The sequence below is a fragment of the Peromyscus californicus genome, unplaced genomic scaffold, assembly GCF_007827085.1.
Source record: "Peromyscus californicus insignis strain IS unplaced genomic scaffold, ASM782708v3 Scaffold_2__1_contigs__length_46816999, whole genome shotgun sequence".
Taxonomy (NCBI): Eukaryota; Metazoa; Chordata; class Mammalia; order Rodentia; family Cricetidae; genus Peromyscus; species Peromyscus californicus.
The window spans coordinates 24,468,849-24,488,018 of NW_026294540.1; the positions used below are offsets into that span (position 1 = coordinate 24,468,849).

The following is a 19,170-nucleotide window of genomic DNA, read 5'->3' on the forward strand; positions in this document are numbered from 1 at the left end:
TTCCAGGGGATTCAAGGCCTCTTCTGGTCTCCATGGACACCAGACTTTGCAGTGAGAAACAGACACACAGGGTAGACAGACACCTATACATGAGATTTCTTTCTCTCTCTCTCTCTCTCTCTCTCTCTCTCTCTCCCCCCCCTTCCTTCCTTCCTTTCTTCCTTCCTTCCTTCCCTCCCCTCTGGAGCTGAGGACCGAACCCAGGGCCTTGCGCTTGCTAGGCAAGTGCTCTACCACTGAGCTAAATCCCCAACCCCGATTTCTTTCTTTTTTAAGGCACTGCAATGCTAACAAACCAAATACACGTGTCCAAACGTGTAAGACTAAAAGCAAACCATGGTGGCCCACACCTTTAGTTTAAGGCCAGCTTGGGATACAGAGCAAATTTGAGGCCAGCAAAGGCTACATTTTGTCTCCAAACAACAATAAACAAAACAAAACAAACCATCACCCAAAACGTAGGTTCTGAGGACATGGGAAGAGTACTTGCCTAGTATGCACCAAGCTCTGAACCCAAGATAGTAAACTGTGCCTCTAATCTCAGCACTCAGAGGCAAATGCAGGTGCATCTCTGTGAGTCTGCAGCCAGCCTGGTCTACATACCATCTGCACAGTGAGACTGTCTCAAAACAACATAAATAAATAGCAAAAACCAAGGTAACATAAAACCCGATCATGGTGACTCTTTAGGAGCCAGTGGACAGATGCATGTCCTGGCCCTGATGCCCTTCTCACTTCATAAAACACAATGACATGGGATCCGAAGAGAAATGAACCCAAACGGTCCCATAGCTACACTGCATACAAGAGACTGTACGAAGCAATTATTCAGGGCTGGGGTGTGGCTCACAATGAAGGACCTGCCTGACGCTGGCCAGCATGAGATAAAGCACTTGCCCAGGGTGTGCAGGATCAAATCCACCCCAGCCCAAAGAGAAAAAGAAAAGAAATAGGATATACTGAGGGTTTATTCTGCTGTCTTCTATATAGTCTTTTTTGGGGGGGTGGAAGGTTTGGTTTTTTGAGACAGGGTATCTCTGTCTGTATAGCCCTGGCTGTCCTGGAACTCACTCTGTAGACCAGGCTGGCCTCAAACTCACAGATCCCCCTGCCTCTGCCTCCCGAGTGCTGGAATTAAAGGCATATAGTTTTAAAACTTTAGCCGGGCGGTGGTGGCGCACGCCTTTAATCCCAACACTCGGGAGGCAGAGCCAGGCGGATCTCTGTGAGTTCGAGGCCAGCCTGGGCTACCAAGTGAGTTCCAGGAAAGGCGCAAAGCTACACAGAGAAACCCTGTCTCGGAAAAACCAAAAAAAAAAAAAAAAAAAAAAAAAACCAAAAAAAAAACAAAAAAAAACAAAAAAAAACCTTATACTTATTTTTCACTAAAAGCAACAGGAAAACACGAGGTTAAGTCAAATCATCTCATTTCATCCCTAAAATGAAACAACCCTTAAAACAAACAAACAAACAAAACCGTCTGGGTCTGGAGAGAAGATGGTTCAGCAGTTCAGAGTGCTGTGGTTCCTCCAGACGACTCACGTTCAAATGAGACGGCTCACAACTGCCTGTAACTCCAGTTCGAGCTCTGACACCCTTTCCTGGCATCTGTGGGCACCCACCGCCTCACACAAAGTCACATAAACTCACACATATTCTTTCTTTCTTTCTTTCTTTTTTTCTTTTGGAGCTGAGGACCGAACCCAGGGCCTTGTGCTTGCTAGGCAAGCGCTCTACCACTGAGCTAAATCCCCAACCCCGTCATACATGGTTTCATAGCAGTCACTCTGTAACGTTTGGTTTGGGGGAAAAGCATACTCACCGAATTTCTTGCAGAAGAGCTGGTCGACCATCTTCCTCAGCTTGGTGATGCGTGCATACCACTCTTCCTTCACTGTGAGGGGACAGCAGAGCTTCCTCAGTTCAACAGCTTTTACTTACTTAGGTTGTCAAACGTTATGAGAACACCCTAAGTTCATTTTTCTCCCATTCTCTGACAGAAGTTATCTCAAAAGCTTCAGGAAATATTTATTAATCTTCATGGGGCAACTCCCACTCCATCCAGAGGAACAGGAGACAAAGTATGACCTCTTTCCTTCAAAACCACATGACAGTATTCATGGCTCCATGTTCTAAAAAGATAATCTTTCTATGTCCTGAATTAGATAGGATTGATGACCCCTTATCCAACTGACAAATGTAGACTTTATAATACACTCCCCCCCCCCCTTTTTTTTTTGTTTTTTCAAGAAAGGGTTTCTCTGTGTAGTTTTAGTGGCTGTCCTGGATCTTGCTCTGTAGCCCAGACTGGCCTCGAACTCAAAGAGATCTGCCTGGCTCTGCCTCCCGAGTGCTGAGATTAAAGGCATGCGTCACCACCACACCTGGCATACAGTACACTTTTTAGCTCATGTATTTCTGAAATAGTAGCCGTTAGCCCCGCAGGCCTGGAACTTGCCGAGAAGACCAGCCTGTTCTACCTCCCAAGTTCTGGGATTAAAAGCATGATCCACCATGCCACCTGTGCAGGTCTGTCCAAAACTGCGGTAGCTATCTGTCTATGTGTCACAGCTTTCCATGACTTGACCTAAAAGTAGACATGCCCAGGTAGAGGGAATCTTTTTTTTTTGTTTATCTCCCAGGTTTCTCTGTGTAGCCCTGGCTATCCTGGAACTTGTTCTGTAGACCATGCTAGCCTCTGCCTCCTGTGTTGGAATTAAAGGTGTGCACAACCACGCCTGGGTGAAAGAGGTAATCTTAATTTGAGGAATATTTCCAGACTGGCCTATGGGGGTATGTGGGTCATTTTCTTGACTGCTGATTGATGTGGGCGTGCCCAGTCCACTGTGGGCGGTGCTACATCCCTGGACAAGGGGGTCTAGGCTGTGTAAGGGCTAGCTGAGCAATCCAGTAAGCAGCATTCCTCCATTGGCTCTGCTTCAGTTCCTGCCTCTAGCTTCCTGTTTGAGCTCCTGCCCTGGCTTCCCTTATGATGATGAACTGTAACCTGTAAGTCAAATAAACCCTCTCCTCCCCAAGTCCTGTTGGTCAGTTTTATCACAGCAACAGAGAAGTTTTAGCACTCTAGCTTTAGGGCACAATCTACCCATCGATCTGTGGCTATAAACAGAACAAGTATTACTCTTCTATGGGGTACTCAGGTTCTGGAATGCATGTTCTGTAATGCTGCAAGCCGCAGGAAAATATAATGGAATTCAGCTACTATCACAAAAGCTACTACTTGGAAAAGTCTTCCAAAGGTCAAGCCATGGCTTTAGAAGTCTTGGTGATATTTTAGCTATATATATATAAATTAGCTGGTTCCTACAGTGATTTTCTTGTAATGCTATGCATGCTTCCAAGAACTCCTAACAGTGTATTTATCTAAAATACCTATCAAATGAGCAAGACACAAAAGAAAGGATTGTTGAACCTTGCCAAGACAAGGTAGGAAGGCCCTTTAGAAAATCCTGCTTCACAGATGAGTCTGTTGGATATGCTAGGCCTGTAGTCCAAACATGAATGCCCTAACAGTGCAGAGAAATCCTGGGTGACTGTTCAAACAACTATTTCTGTCATTTCTCACATTTTTTGGAGGTTGCTTGTTTGCACTTCCTGCTTACTTAGGGAATATTATATCCTTCTTAGGTCTCTGAGGGAGTTGAAGATTAGATAATTATAGTTTGCTTGTTAACAATTTCAGAAAAGAAACTCACTGAAGAGGTGTAAAGTGTGACTGAAAGACATCAAAAGATATTTTTGGCTGATAGTACAAGTTAGGATAGAAAGTGAATTAGGTACATCATTTTGGACTCACCAAAATAGAGGACAGAGCCAGCCACTAGATTAGACATAGATGTCAGGCAGTGGTGGCACACACCTTTAATCCCAGTATGGGGAAGCACATATAAAACGCGTGAGGAAACAGGATTTCACTCTCTTTAGGCTGAGAATTTTGTAGAGGTAAAAACTGGTGGCTGGCTGCTCTGCTTCTCTGATCTGTCAGCTTTCACTCTGGTATCTGGCTCTGGGTTTTTTTATTAAAAGACCATCCAGATTTGGACAACATTAAACATCACTTGAAACTGCATTTTTATCCTCATATCAGGCCAGTATATTGAGGTTCAGATTTCTTACAGGATTCTCCTTTTGAGTTGGGATACAAAAATGAAATTTTGATGTAAAATTTTATATCTAAATTATAATCTTCATAGTAACTCTTCCAGTGTTTCTGTAATAATATTACATTTTCAAATGGCAAGATATATGAAAAATATAATAAATTTAATGTTTTTCCAGTAGAAAAAATAAAAATAAAATAAAATACCTATCAAGCGTCCAAGGCCAAGCAATCTCCTGATCTATGTGGAAACTATGCCTGTTCCCTAGTCAGGCTGATAGCTTTATTTCTTGTGCTATCTGAGATCCTCCTTTCCTATTACTAACATTATAGACTCCTAACTTCTTACCTAACTTCTTCTAGGAATGTAGACTGAGCACATAGACACCCTTCTTGATATACTAACCGATCCTTAGTTCTCAGTTGACCTCCTCCCTTAACCAGTCCCTTTAGGGGTTGTAAAAGAAAGCCTGACAGGCACTGCCTGAGGAAAATCCCTACCTGCCTTTATGACCCTGTAGGAATTCAAGCCTGGTGGCCTGGCTGGAGGGGGAGGATTGCTACTGCTTGGGTTTATAACTGAATACCCTAGAGACTTGAGGAGAACTGAGGGGTATATAGGAGACTTGGAGGAGGATTAGAGAGGATAGAACTTGAGGATGAGACGGAGAATAGAAAAGAGAACGAAAGAACTAGAAGGGTACGAGCTGGGAAGGAACGGACGAGATGGGAAGAACTAGATTGAAGGGCTAGAAGAGAGTACTAGAGGAACAAGATGGAAGATGAGGAGGAGCCAGACAGGAAAGAACAAGATGAGAAAGAAGGACATGGGCGGAGCTGAGATGGGAAAGAACTAGATGGATGAGAACCTAGAAAGGGCTAAGATGAGAGAATTAAGATAGAACTTAGAGGGGAGCGCAGATTAATGTAGAGAGAAATCAGGCAAGAAAGGAGCTAGGCATGAGAGCAGAATAGAAGCTGTGTAGAGAGAGAACTGACACAGAATAATAAAGTGTATGGACAAAGGAGTTTTGTGTACATAGATTCTTTTCTTTTTATCAAAGATTAATTATTAGCTGGTTGTAGATTCTTCCTGGGCCCTGGGAGGGGACTATTGAGGGGCTGGACCCCCATAGTCTCCAATACTGTAACAACTCACAGTTGCTAATCAAAGGCCTATTTCTTCTTCTTCTTCTAACAGGGTATCTCTGTGTAGCTTTGGAGCCTGCTCTGAAACTCGCTTTGTAGACCAGGCGGGCCTCGAACTCACAGAGATCTGCCTGCCTCTGCCTCCTAAGTCAGGACATGCGCCACCACCCAAATGCCTATTCCTTTGTGAGGACAGCAACCTACAGAGGAGGCCATACTGAGTGGTCATGATTGCCATGCACGCTGCTGGGAGTAACGGAGGCTAGAGACCCACCTCCTGATGCCGGCTTATCAAGCTGTAAGTCTTCCCGTGTGGAGTTCAGAAGCTCATGTCTGAAAGGCAAGAGTTCAATGGTCAGTACTTGCCGGACGGTATCTAGCAGGGAGCAAACAGAGCACACACAGAGCATTCAGTCGTCAAGACTGCCTGCACCCCAGCACAGTTACACTGAACTACACAGGTTTCTACAGAGCATTAAATGCCAGCTGTCTCGGAACATGCTTCATGGAGCCTCTGTGCTCACATGCCAGAAATATTTTAAATTTTTAAATTTAGTCCTTCAACTTTATATTATATTCAAAAATATGTTCTTCCACACATCTATAAACTTTTTTTTAAAGCTCTGCACATATTTAGCATTTGTAGGTGCAAGGCAAGAGACATACTGTATTTTTCTGAACAGTCAAACGGCCCATCAATCACACCCTAATTCACACAGTCCCAAGGAGCTCTTTACTGGAGCGGAGAGCAGGAGGGCCTTTTCAACAACCTGAGGCGTGAGGAAGAGAGGGAAATCAGGTGAGGGTCAGTGGACACGACGCCCAACGATGGTGGGCTGTGCTGGAAAGCGCTTGCTAATTCTAGGAATGGACAGGTGAAGCAGGTAAGATTTTCCTAGATACTCAGGACACCAACTCCCTGTGAACTGTGACCCCCCTCACTCACACAGCCAGTACTGTAGACAGGGACACTGACCCCTGTGAACTCTGACCCCTCACTCACACAGCCCATTACTGTAGACAGGGACACTGACCCCTGTGAACTCTGACCCCTCACTCACACTGCCCAGGACTGTAGAAAGTAAAGACTTTTTCAATCTTGTAAAACAATTGTCACAAACTTTTAATATTTCATTTTTCTCCTGTTTTTTGAAACAAGGTCTAGCTATGTAGGCCTCACTGGCCAGACCAGAATGGCTTCAAACTCATAAAGATCCTCTTGCCTCTGCCTCTTGAATGGTGAAACTAAAGGTCCATGTTACAGAAACATGACTTCCTTTCCTTGCCCTGGCACACTTTTTCGGACCTACTCACTAGACTGACAGTCTTCCAGCCCTCTCATCTGAAATGCAGGGTTGCTGCTGCATTTTAGTTTCCTGGACTACATTCCACCTACGCCTTCAAAGTGCACATACTGTTTCACGGATACAGAAGGGTTCCTCCATCTTCATCTGGTGCTATCACTTTACAAAACGCCCTCCCAGATCTTTACACTTTACTCCGTAATCTTAGTCAAGAAATACAGAAGTGGGGTCAGCAAGATGACTTCAGCACATACTGCCAAGCACGACAACCTGGGTTTGATCCATGAAAATGCACCCAGTGGGAAGACAACTGACTTCTGACATTCCTGGACCTCCACGTGTACATGCATGCACAAGCATGCATAAACATAGAAAAATAATGTAAAAAGCAAAGAAGGAAAAAGGAACTATGGCATTGTACAGGTGACTGACATTTTAAGAGGGGCGATTCACCACCACCACCACCACCACCACCTCTGATGGCTGCACTTGATTAGCAAACAGCGAAGGAGCCATCCTCATACACTTTTCTAATTAGTGCGAAGGGAGTCCGATATTGAGAGCTGCTGGTAGCAGAAGGCCATGGGAGTATACAGTAGGTGACAACGAGTGTTCAAAGGGCCAACCGAGGGTTCTGATAGAGGACTAAGTCATCATGCAAGGTGTGGTGGAGTTATTGCCTTTTGAATGAACTGGCTGTTTCTTCTTGTAAACTTCTTGTGCAGGAACAGCTATGACATGTCCCCATTACCATGCATTTTCATACAATGTATATATGTAATCTCATGATTACATCTCAATTTTTTTTTGTTTTGTTTTGTTTTTTTTGTTTTTCGAGACAGGGTTTCTCTGTGTAGCTGTGCGCCTTTCCTGGATCTCGCTTTGTAGACCAGGCTGGCCTCGAACTCACAGAGATCTGCCTGCCTCTGCCTCCCGAGTGCTGGGATTAAAGGCGTGCGCCACCACTGCCCGGCCCTACATCTCAATCTTATGGGCACATAAATCTGTGGGTTGTCAGGAAGATGACTTTTCATTTAGCTGTATAATTTTGATATACAGAAATATACTAGGACATGCTTGATAGCCAGATCCATTGTCCCATGAGACTGTAGACACTCAAAGCCTGCTTTGTTACTTGTGCTCAGACTAACACAGAAAATAATAATCTCTCCTCAGTCTAACTCAAACTGCATGCATTTAGCTCATTTTTACTTCACAGCAATTTCAAACTAGATTAAAGGCCTTTGTAAATAGATCATAAGTTTAAAACTTTACAGTATGCTCAAGGTCAGAGTCGCAGATGTCTACCCAGGTAACTAACACAAAACACCCTAGGAAAAGCCTGCCAATTCCTCGCTTGCCAAGTCTGCTGATAAAAAGCTATGTCCCAGAGTTTGTCTCACTGGGCACTGCGCCCCCTCCCTCTGGTCCTGAGACCTTGGAACCTTGCGTTACCATGGTAATGGCTCTGCTCCTTATCTTCTATTCTAGGAATGTGCGATGGCCTTGAGGGTTTTGAAACTTTTCTCAGGATGACAAGGAGTCTCCTGTTAGAGATGTATGGATAGTCAGGCAAGAGAGGAGCTAAGAAAGAGAGATGAAAAGAAGCCATAGACTTAGAGAAGCAGTAGAAAAAGAGAGAACAGCAGAGAGATCAGAAGCTTGCTTAGAACATACAGTAGACGGACTGAAAGGGCACATGTACGTAGATTTATTCGTCATCATCATCATCATCATCATCATCGTCCGTCCCCCTCCCCCGTCTCCCCCCCCCCCCCCCCCAGCACCTTCCCTAGACTCCAGGAGGGAGCAAGTTCTTCGGGGCAGGCACCTGAAAAGCTTTCATTACCCCAACATTTTGCCTCATTTTCCTTTTCACTATTCCTCCCAGCCTTGCTCATCTCAATGTTCCAGTCTTAGGCTCACGTGCGCTTTCAATTTTCCAGACTTAAAAGCAATACACAGACGCTGGGGTCACTCTCCTCAGTGTGAAAACAGTGAGGGACAGGGATGGCCGCAGGCCTGCCGGGTGGGCAGGACTCAGCCCCAGTCCTGCATACACACAATCTACGGTGGAAGTCAGGCTGCTGGGCACACAGACGGCTCAGGAAAGCGCTTTCCCCGCAGGCAAGAGGACCAGAGCTCAGACCCTCAGCACTCAACAAGTGTCAGGTAGGCACAGTGGCCCACCTGTAATTCCAGCCTCAGAGAGCAGAGATATAATCCCTGGAGCGATACAGGTTAAACAGACAAGTTCAATGAGGAACCCTGGGTTTGACTGGATTTGACCTGTCTCAAAAGAAGGTGGAAGAGCGATCCACCCCGATATTAACCTCAAGGCCCCCCCACACACCAGCACACGCACATGCAAATACGTGCCACCAACGCACACATACCACACATACAAACACAAGAAAGCCGGGCGGTGGTGGCGCACGCCTTTAATCCCAGCACTCGGGAGGCAGAGCCAGGCAGATCTCTGTGAGTTCGAGGCCAGCCTGGTCTCCAAAGCGAGTACCAGGAAAGGCGCAAAGCTACACAGAGAAACCCTGTCTCGAAAAACCAAAAAAAAAAAAAAAAAAAAAAAAAAAAAAAACCAAAAAAACAAACACAAGAAAAAGGAACAGAGTGGGACATAAAGAGATACACAATCATCCGAGCTTTAAAATACAGTCCGTGATTAATGAGTATCTGCCAGCATTAAAAAAAAAAAATGCACCAACCTAAGCAGACAAGAGCCCCATGTAAGTGCACGCGTCTTACTTCTTAATCACAAAGCGGATCCTCTCCTTTGCCAGCAATATCCTCTCAAGGCGAGGAATGCCGTATGTTGATGGCCTTCTGAAAGGAATCCCTTCGGGAAGCCCTTCTACATAAAGATCTTCAACATGGGACTGGAAGAGAGGGTATGGGATCGTCACCGGACCTTTGGCTTTTATAGCTTGAGCTTTAGGATGAAAAAGAGAAAGGGACCATCAGTACAAGACAAGGTCTGCGCAAACTCCAGAACAGAACGTCACCCGAACATGCAATGCTGCTTTGTCCTCCTGAGCCCTGTAAGCCCAAACCACCGCAGTTAGTGTGCATGGTACAAACGGAACTGCTGAGTCTTTAGAACATAAGCACTCGTTATTCACAACTAAACTTCTAAATTAATTAACAGGTCTGCACAAGTTACGATAACACCTCTTTACCCCAGGGTAAAATGATGCAACAGTTACAGAAGTGTCACAGCCGGGAGGACACGGTCACCAAATACACTGAGTCCCCGTCAGCCCAGCATCACTGTCGCTGCTGTTTTGCGTACGAGTGCACCCAATAAGCATTACCATGTGCATTAAAGTTGCAAGTACATCACACATGTCAGTGGTTGAGCTCGACACTAAGCACAAACTCACTAATCCCCTGAGCCCACACACCAGGTTATAGAACACAGTGAGAATTCCTCCTCCTCAGCCAATTACCACCCAAGCTGCTTTCAATTCTTAAAACATAAAGATTGTTATGATAATTTCATAGTAGTTGGCACACATTTATTTTCTTATATACAAAAGAATCTTGATGGGCATGGTGGTGATTCCACCACCCAGGAGGCAGGGGGATCGCTGTGAGTTCTATGCCAACCTGTGCATGGTGAGATCTTATCCCAAGCAGACAAAACAATCCAATCCATTAGTCTCAACAGCAGCCTTGGTTCTCCATGGCTGAGGAGCACAGGGTAGGGAACTGTCGTCATACTAAACTACTCTATGGCAGAACAGGGCTAATTAAAATATGAAAACACAAAGATTGATCACAGACCATCTACCAGCCGGCATCCTGCAAGGACTGTGCCGTCTTACCAGATGTCTACTCAGAAGAGGCGGCCAGGAGCATGAAGACATGGCACCCTGGCCTAGCCATGCCCTGACTGCTGGACCTCACTCCTTTTACATAGACTGTGTCTGTGTTTCCCAACTAAGGGAGCCATAAAGGGAACAAAGGAAAATACGTAACATTTAGCAAATTCATTAGACTGAAACTCTAGACTTTCATTGTAGTTCTCAGCCACAGTTACGAAATACACGTTGGGGGCTGGAGCGACAGCTCAGCAGTCAGAGCATCTGCTGCTCCTGCAGAGGTTCAGTTCTCAGTGTGCTCATGGCAGCTCACAGCCGTCTCCGTACCAGGCACAGAGGGGGCACAGAACATACCTGCACTCAAAACACTGATAAAGCTAAATAAAAACAAATAAACCTTTTTTAAAAAAAGGTTCCTGGGCAGCGGTGGCACAGACCTTTAATCCCAGCACTCAGGAGGCAGAGGCAGGGGGTTCTCTGTAAGTTCAAGGCCAGCCTGGTTGACAGAGCAAGTTCTATATAGGAGAGCCAGAGCTACACAGAGAAACCCTGTCTTAAAAGTTTCCAAGTGCCAAGATCAACAAAATTTGAATCTGTATGGATCTGAGCCAGGCTCACATCTTTAATTCCACCACTCTAGAGGTAGAGGTAGGTAGATCTCTGTGAATTGGATGCCACGCTGGTCTTCATCGTGAATTCCGGTAATCAGGCCCCATAGTCAGAGTCTCCCTCAAAAAACAAAAAACAAAGACAAAAAAAAACCCTAGAGCAAGAAGTGTTTGTGTGTGTATGTGTGTGTGTCCTTTACCTCCACTTAATGGTAATCTGGAAACTTAGGTTTCTAATATGCCCTTCTAAGAGACAGATGTGAGGAAGACATAATTCCCGGCAGACCTGCCTGGCTGATCTGAGCAATGACCTGAGAGGACGACCCTGCAGACATACCATATTTTCTCTCGAACAGCTCTTCAACTTGTTTCCGTAGGTCAGTGATGCGCGCGTTCCATTTCTCTGCAAACGAGAGGAGGTGATTTTCAGGACGAGGGCGGCTTGGCACTGGGCGCTCTCAATAGCAGACGACCTGCCTGTCAGCCCATCCCAGGCTGCTTCTCCCTGACTTCCCAAGTGTGTCCCCTTTTCTGTGCCTCTTAGAAGCCGTTGGAGGCTGAGGGACATTTGAAACTTATTTTTAGAACCGTCTACAGACTGCCTTTGTAGATTTTAAACTTCTGAAAGATGGGCGATTGGAAAAGACCAGTCCAATTGAGCACCGCAAAACTGCAGCAAAGAGAGGCCTCCAGGGGTCCTGGGGGGCACCCCCTGAAGCATGCCAGCTGTGGAGAAGCAAGGCCACATAGGGACTAGCTGCAACTTCCCCCACACTGGAGACATTCAACAAACTCACACATACACAAAATCCCGATAGAGCCAGTAGATGCAACAAAACCCATGTGGGAGATCCAGCTGCCTTCATCAAGGCCGGGGTGGGGTTCAGTGCTGGAGAGCACTGGCCCAGATGGAGCCCTGGGGTCTACCCCAGGACAGACAAAACAAAGACATTTTCAAAAGTGAAGTGGTCTTCAAAATAGGGACCACAAAACTAACTCACCCCTAATGTTTTACTCAGTCCCTTAGGAGAAGTATACTGGCCACTGGAGGTACAATTAGTAGCCGGTGGGCAACAGAACACCAGGAGAGATAAAGTTCACAAATGTACGTTTGGGGGCTTTGAATAATGGGGTGCCAAATGCCAACACAATGCCATCTACTCCCGGTTGCTTACAGATCCACTACCTCCTACATCACAGCTGCCCACTGCCCACCTCTTAGCCCTCCCCCCTCATATCCCCCCACCCCACCCCCGCCCACCCCCCACCCCCCACCCCCCACCCCCCACCCCCAGCAGGTCCTCACCGAAGTTGAATTCCCTGACTTTGCGCTTGCCAGCGTTGACGGGCTCTGGGACTGGCGGAGGAGGGGGCGGCTCGTTGCTCTTTGGCCTCTTGGTGGGTGGGGAGTACTCGTCATCTTGAGAAAGAAAACCTTCATTACTGCAGGAACCGGCTGCTGGAGCCCCAGTGCAGCGGCGAGGACAACTCTAGGCACTCAGGGGAACTTGGCACACGACCACCAGCTGCACCACCCCGCAGGCCAGCTGCTCGGCCCCTCTGACCAGTTCTCTCCTCTAAAAGCTTCCATGACCACAGTTGGGCTCGATTAAAGTGCTCTGAGAAAGAAAGGTTTTAATGGAGGCAGCTGCTTCTACTACTAACAATGCAGGTGTGTGATGAGGGAAAGGAAGATGAACCCTGAATGGAAGCTTACAAACTATTCCAATGGCCTCAAACAAGGGGGCGGGGGCGGGACTATGTCAATACTGCCTGCCCTTGGATACTGTTAGTTTGCGGATTTTTGTTTTGTTTTGTTTCTGTTGGGACATTCCGTGGCATTGGGCTCTCCCACTAAAGCACACACCAGCCTTTTGTTGTTGCTGTTACTTGAGACAAGGGGGCTTTGGACTCAGGATCCTCCTGCCTCAGCTTCCTAAAGTAAAAAGTCTCCATAGCACAAAGTTTCCAGAAAGAAAGGAACAGAGATGCTGACTCCCTCGACACAGGACCATGTACAAATACCCAGCAGGACGGGAGCATGGAGTACACACAAGTCAGCACACTTGGGAAGTTCATGCTGATTTCAACGGCATGGAAGGGACCTCCAAGTAAAATCCCGTCTCTCAATGCACCTGATACTAACGCCAAGGACACCTGGCCCAAGGAAGAACAGCCACTATCATCTGGTCCCAAGATGGTCAGGACCCACAGCTAAGCTGTCAGCTCCAACATCGTCTGCAAATGTAGCTCACAGAATCTTTATTTTAAAGACATAGTGTAGAATGTCAGGTATACTGGCGCACACCTTTAATCCCAGCACTTGGGAGGCAGAGACAGGTGGATCTCTGTGAGTTCCAGGCCAGCCAGCGCTCCACAGTGAGATTCTGTCTCAGAAAGGTAAAAAGAAAAGTATAAACAGGAAGATTAGAAATTCCAAGTCATCCGTAGTTGAACACCAAATTCAAGACCAGCCTGGAATACAAGTGACCCTATCTCAAAAATCAATCAGTGGGGGCTGGAGAGATGGCTCAGAGGTTAAGAGCACTGACTGCTCTTCCAGAGGTCCTGAGTTCAATTCCCAGCAACCACATGGTGGCTAATAACCATCTGGCGCCTTCTTCTGACTCACAGGCATACATGCAGGCAGAATACTGTATACATAATAAAATTAATCTTTAAAAAAAAATCCAGGTGGTGGTGGCACAAACCTTTAATCCCAGCACTTGGGAGGCAGAGACAGACGGATCTCTGTGAGTTCGAGGCCAGCCTGGTATACAGAGTGAGATCCAGGACAGGCACCAAAACTACACAGAGAAACCCTGTCTTGAGACCGCCCCCCCCCCCAAAAAACAAAACCAATACCAAATAAACAAACAAACAAACAAAAAACCTGTCTTGAAAAAAAAAAAAAGCAAACAGGTTGAAGCCAGATGTGGTGGCACAAGACTGTAATCTGTACTCAATTTGAGAAAAAGAGAATGTCAAGGCCAGTCTGGGCTTCCAAACACAGGCAGGAAAAGGTGTCACGGCACACACTTGTAATCCCCACACAGAACAGAAGTTCAAGGTAGGCTACACAGTAAGTTCAAGGCCAGCCTGGGAGCATTAGACACTGTCTCATTTTTAACAAGAAAAAAGAAACAAAGAGAGGCTAGCCAGTGGCTGAGATTTGGCCCCAAAAAACTGGGCTCAGACTGAAGACAGACTCTGGGTTTAAGTCTTTCTACTAGGCCTCTCTAAAGACGGTTTACTTCAAACTGAGGCTGAGGAAAAACATCATGGCAGATTTTCTTTAGTGTCAAGAGGTCCCTTCTTAGGCTGGATATAGTAGCTCACACCTTTAATCCCAGGACTTGGGAGGCAGAGACAGGCGGTCTCTGAGTGCAAGGCCAGCCTGCTCAACATAGTGAGTTCCAGGACAGCCAGGGCTACATAGAGAAAGCCTGCCTAAAAAAAACTAACAAACAAACAAACAAAACCACCTCACTTAAGTCCTGAGTCAGACAAACCCATTTCAGAATTCAAGATACACTGATACATGTTTTATGAAGATGACCTAATTGGGTCTGGAGGAGCGGCTCAGCGCTAAAGCAATTGCTCACAAAGCCCCTAGTCGGGCTGCTGGGGGGTGTGGCTCATCTTTTCCTGTGGCTCCAATCCAGAACTTGGAATTTCATATCCGGTTATACATGAGCTGTTTAAAGCATTCTAAATGCTGGCTGAGTCAAATGCCCACAAACTCAACAGCAGCCCCAATGGCTTCCACCCGCCCTGCCCGGGTTAGGCCTCCTTCCGATACCACTGCTTCACACCGTGGCCCTGTCTGGCGCCTCAAGGTGAAGGGAATGAGCTGTTCCTGCTCCAGGTAATGCATTCTACTGGACAGGAGCACCACCAGGCATATGTAAAGCTCCTATGTTTGTGGAACGACTACATGAACACAAGTCCTATTCCATTCAGGCAGCGGCCAATACCCTCAGCATTAATTTCACCATAAAGAAAGAAAGAAAGAAAAAAAAAAAGTCTTCTCTGGAAAATGACATCTACCGACTGTCAACCCTAAGCTTTCCGATGACACCACGGCTCTGAAGAACACTGTGCAAACTCACACCACTCATCTGCATGTAATGAAGTGGTTGTTCACGCTATGAAATACATGCGCCGTGGGTAGGAAAATGGCTACTATATTGAAGCAGAATAATAGAGCTGTCCGAGTATGTGGCACACTCAGCTCTGCACTACCGTCTGTGGCAGTGCACAGTTGAGTGGTCAAAAGGACCAAAAGCATGCAGAAATATTTGTACGGCCTTACAAAAAAACAACCGAAAAAAAGTCAAGGTAGCTCATGCATGAAAACACAACCCGAGTCAGAAAGCAAATTCACTCTAAAGCAACTTCAGGAAAACAGTGAAATCAAGTCAGGATCAGAGGCTGGGCTGCAGCACATGTGTGCATAAAGACCTCGGTTTGGGAGCAGCACCCTTAAAGACAACTATGGGATAAGGAAACAGCTTTTCTAAAAAGTCTCTTTATGAGCTAAGGAGAACTCTCACAAAAGCAAGCGACAACTTACCAAGCTCCGCCCTCCCCCATGCATCCCCATACACAGGATCTGGACAGTCATTCCGTGGCAATCCTTCTCCCTCAGTGTCCTCCTGAGTGCGGAGACCGTGGAGTGTGCGCTGCACACACCCTACATCTCTCTTCTCTGCTTATGCCAAAGGGAACAGCACCCGACCTAAACCCCAGCTGTAAGCGTGATGTTTGAGACTGAGGCCTACGACGCCAGACAGTTCCAGAGCCACCCAAACACAGCTCACTTATGGCAACCCAGGGCTGCCAACCACTGCCTCTAGCCGCGGAGGGATCACCACAAAGAAGAGTCCAGAAACTCACAGACACAGGAAGGGTCAAGTCAAACACTATAAAATATGACCAAGTGTTTCTTGTTTTTGGTTTTTCCAGACAGGGTTTCTCTGTGTAGCCCTGGCTATCCTCAAACTCAGAAATCCACCTGCCTCAGCCTCCTGAGTCTTGGGATTAAAGATGTGCACCACCACTGCCCGACAAGTATTTTTTTTCCTTATTCTTTTCTATAAACTCCGAAGAAAATGTAGAAAGATACAACAGGGTTAACAGTCGTCCCGGGCATCAGGAGAGGTTCATTCTTCTTAAACCTTTCTTCACAGTAGAAGCACATCCCTAAAGAAAACCAAGTTTCTTCTCTAGTCATGCTTTTCCTTTATGGTTTTTTAAGATTCGTTATTTTTATTTTATGTGTATGAGTGTTTGCCTTCATGAATGTATGTGCCCCATACGCATGCCTGGTGCCGTTGGAGTCCACAAGAGGACGCTGGATCCCGAGAACTGAAGTTATGGAAGACTGTCAGCAACATACGGGTCCTCTCAACTGCTGAGACATCTCTGGAGCCCTGGGCTTTTCCTCTGAAAATAGTTTCCTGCACATTAGACAGGGATTTTCCTTGTCATTAAACATAATACCCATTAGGGACTTTTTGCCATCCTTCAGGTTGTTTACTTGTGTGACTCTGGTGCTGTAAGACAGGATTTACTTTGTAAATAATCAACACAGCCACTAGACTAACCTGGTGCCAGGTGTGGTGGCGCACGCCTTTAATCCCAGCACTCGGGAGGCAGAGGCCGGTGGATCCATGTGAGTTCCAGGGCAACCCGGTCTACTGGTCTACATATCAAGTTTCAGGACATCCGGGTCTACATAGAGACCCTGTCTCAAAACAAACAAACAAAAATAACAACAAAAAGTAACAAAACCCAAAACTCCAAACCCAAATTGGTTCTTCATCTTACCCAGTTTTATTTCTATAATTCAAAGAACTTACTTTTCTCATTTCTATATAAAGGATAAAGTTGATTACTATCTCATTTACATGCTTATAATCTTCTAGAAGTTAATTGGGGTTTTTTTATTTAAAAATTTATAATTTGGGGCTGGAGAGATGGCTCAGCAGTTAAGGGCATTGGCTGCTCTTCCAGAGGACCCGGGATCAATTCCCAGCAACCACACGGCAGCTCACAACTATCTGTAACTCCAGCTCACAGTGATCTGACTCCCTTAGACAGATATACATGTAGGCAAAACACCAATGCACAAAAATAAAAATAAATCGTTTTTAAAATGTACAATTTATTTGTTCATTTTTGTATGTGTTTGGGGAGGGGGGCAGGCACCTATCACTAGGCTTCGGAGAACAGGAGGTGGTTCTCATCTTCTGTTATGTGGGTCCTGGGGACTGAACTCAGGTCATCAGGATTGGTGACAAGTACCTCTACCAGCTGAGCCCCCTCACCAGTCCTTAACAGGTTTTTAACTAAAGGTGACAAAATTTCAATTCTCTAATTGGCTACGAAGAATTCAAAGTAGCTTTCAGGTTAATAAAATTATGTTAATGAGGAAGACAAATCTATGCATTAATTTACTGCAATTGAAACATGAAGTATGAAAAGATTTCTTCTATCACGTGAAAGCCATCATACATCTTCAATACAATGGAGACACAATAGGACAGGTCACGGAGAGAGACAGAGAGAGGGAGACAGAGCACACCCAAGCTCCCAAACCAAGAAAGGTTATGCTGTGGTTAGGAAAAAAGAACTGCCAACTGTGTGTACTGGAAGGTGGGGGTCTTTGTGACAAAAACTTGCATCATAATGCACCTATACATTTGCAAAAATGCAGAGATCCACACACACGCATGTGCATATTAATAACCTATCAGCCATGTCCTGCCACCGTCCCCAGATGAAGGGGCAGACTGGGTGAGAACTTCAGTCCCTAGCTTCCAGTGCTGTACAAGTGCACCACACTGAGGAGCACTTACAGAGGAGTCCTGGGAGACACCAAAATGAAGGGGACGAAAACCTGGATGGCAGCACACACCTTTAATCCCAGCACTGGACAACAGGCCGGCAGATCTCTAAGAGTTCAAGATCAGCCTGGTCTACAAAGCCGTTCCAGGACAGCCAAGGCCTCATAGTGAGAACTTACTCTAGGAAAAAAAATTTTAAATAGTAAAGGCACAAGCCTTTAACCTCAGCATTCAGGAAGTAGAGGCAGGCAGATCACTCTGAATACAAGGCTGCCTGGTCTACATACTCAGTTCCAGGCCAACCAGGGATACTCAGTGAGACCCCATTTCAAAACAAACAAACAAACAAACAAGTATTAAGGTAACTTAGCTACTGGGGATTATTTTCATTTTTATTCGTAACTACTGCTTCCAAACATTTTCAAAAGACAAGTAAGTCCTTCCTTGGGGAAGGACTTGCATTAAAAGCTACTGACTCGCCCAGTAAGATGGCGTACGCCTACAGTCTCAGATACTTGGGAAACTGGGGTAGGAGGACGGCAGGAGCCTACACGTTTGAGGCCATCTTGGGCAGCCTTCTCCTCCCCTCTGCTGACTGGGATACTAGGACCTCCAGCACCTCTTCAGTTTCTTCTATCACAACCCAGGAGATCCTAGAATCTGTCTCTGTGCGTGGAAATAGGTTGGGATGTCTTTTTTCCTCCACTTTTCAATTACTACTGACAGAAAGCATAGTTTGGTCTACCTCCGGGCCAAATCTACTTTGCACAGCTTAAACCTGTCACCCAGCACTCCTAAAGCAACTGGGGAGCCCTACTGGGGCGTGGGCTGCTCTGTCTTTCAGAATGAATGAGATGCAGACTCAAGTGTGACTGTGACATATACGCTCATGACCAGAAGTGGACTCTTGGAGTCAAGGCTTGAATAACTAACCTTCAATAGTCACCTCAACTTCAGGGTCCTCACTTGTTTCTGAAGGGACATGTTGAGTAGAATCTTGAAAAAAATAAAATTCTAAAATGACATTCATTATTCAGCATGTTCCATGTGCTCCAACACTTACTGTCTGGTGCTCCAAAAGAAGCCTACAATAAAAGGCAACTGGCATTTGAATTCATTTCATGTTCATTAAAAAAGTTTGACCCTTGATTACCACTAGGGATAAAAGAAAACAAAACGTAGAAAACGCTGGAAAGTGTTAAGGGAACACCAAGTTACCTGCATCGGTGGACTCAATCAAGAGCCCCGTGTTCTTGGAGGAATGTGGGTACAGCAGACTCACAATTGTTTCCTTGCTAT

The 19,170-nt window shown here is 45.9% G+C and overlaps 1 protein-coding gene across 10 annotated transcripts in view; it reads right to left on the bottom strand.

Annotated features, from left to right (window-relative positions):
• Positions 1-19,170, bottom strand: part of Gtf2i (general transcription factor IIi) — a 96,927-nt gene that overhangs the window by 22,319 nt on the left and 55,438 nt on the right. For 6 of the 10 annotated variants that reach the window (XM_052753922.1, XM_052753921.1, XM_052753920.1 and 3 more), the window contains 5 exons: positions 12,327-12,440; positions 11,358-11,423; positions 9,337-9,520; positions 5,544-5,602; positions 1,823-1,894 (listed from right to left, as the gene is read on the bottom strand). In XM_052753922.1, the coding sequence (XP_052609882.1) occupies positions 1,823-1,894; positions 5,544-5,602; positions 9,337-9,520; positions 11,358-11,423; positions 12,327-12,440 (495 nt within the window). Of the gene's footprint in view, positions 1-1,822; positions 1,895-5,543; positions 5,603-9,336; positions 9,521-11,357; positions 11,424-12,326; positions 12,441-18,804; positions 18,868-19,170 lie in introns of all 10 variants that reach the window. The other 4 variants (XM_052753913.1, XM_052753919.1, XM_052753914.1 and 1 more) reach the window with 1 other exon arrangement.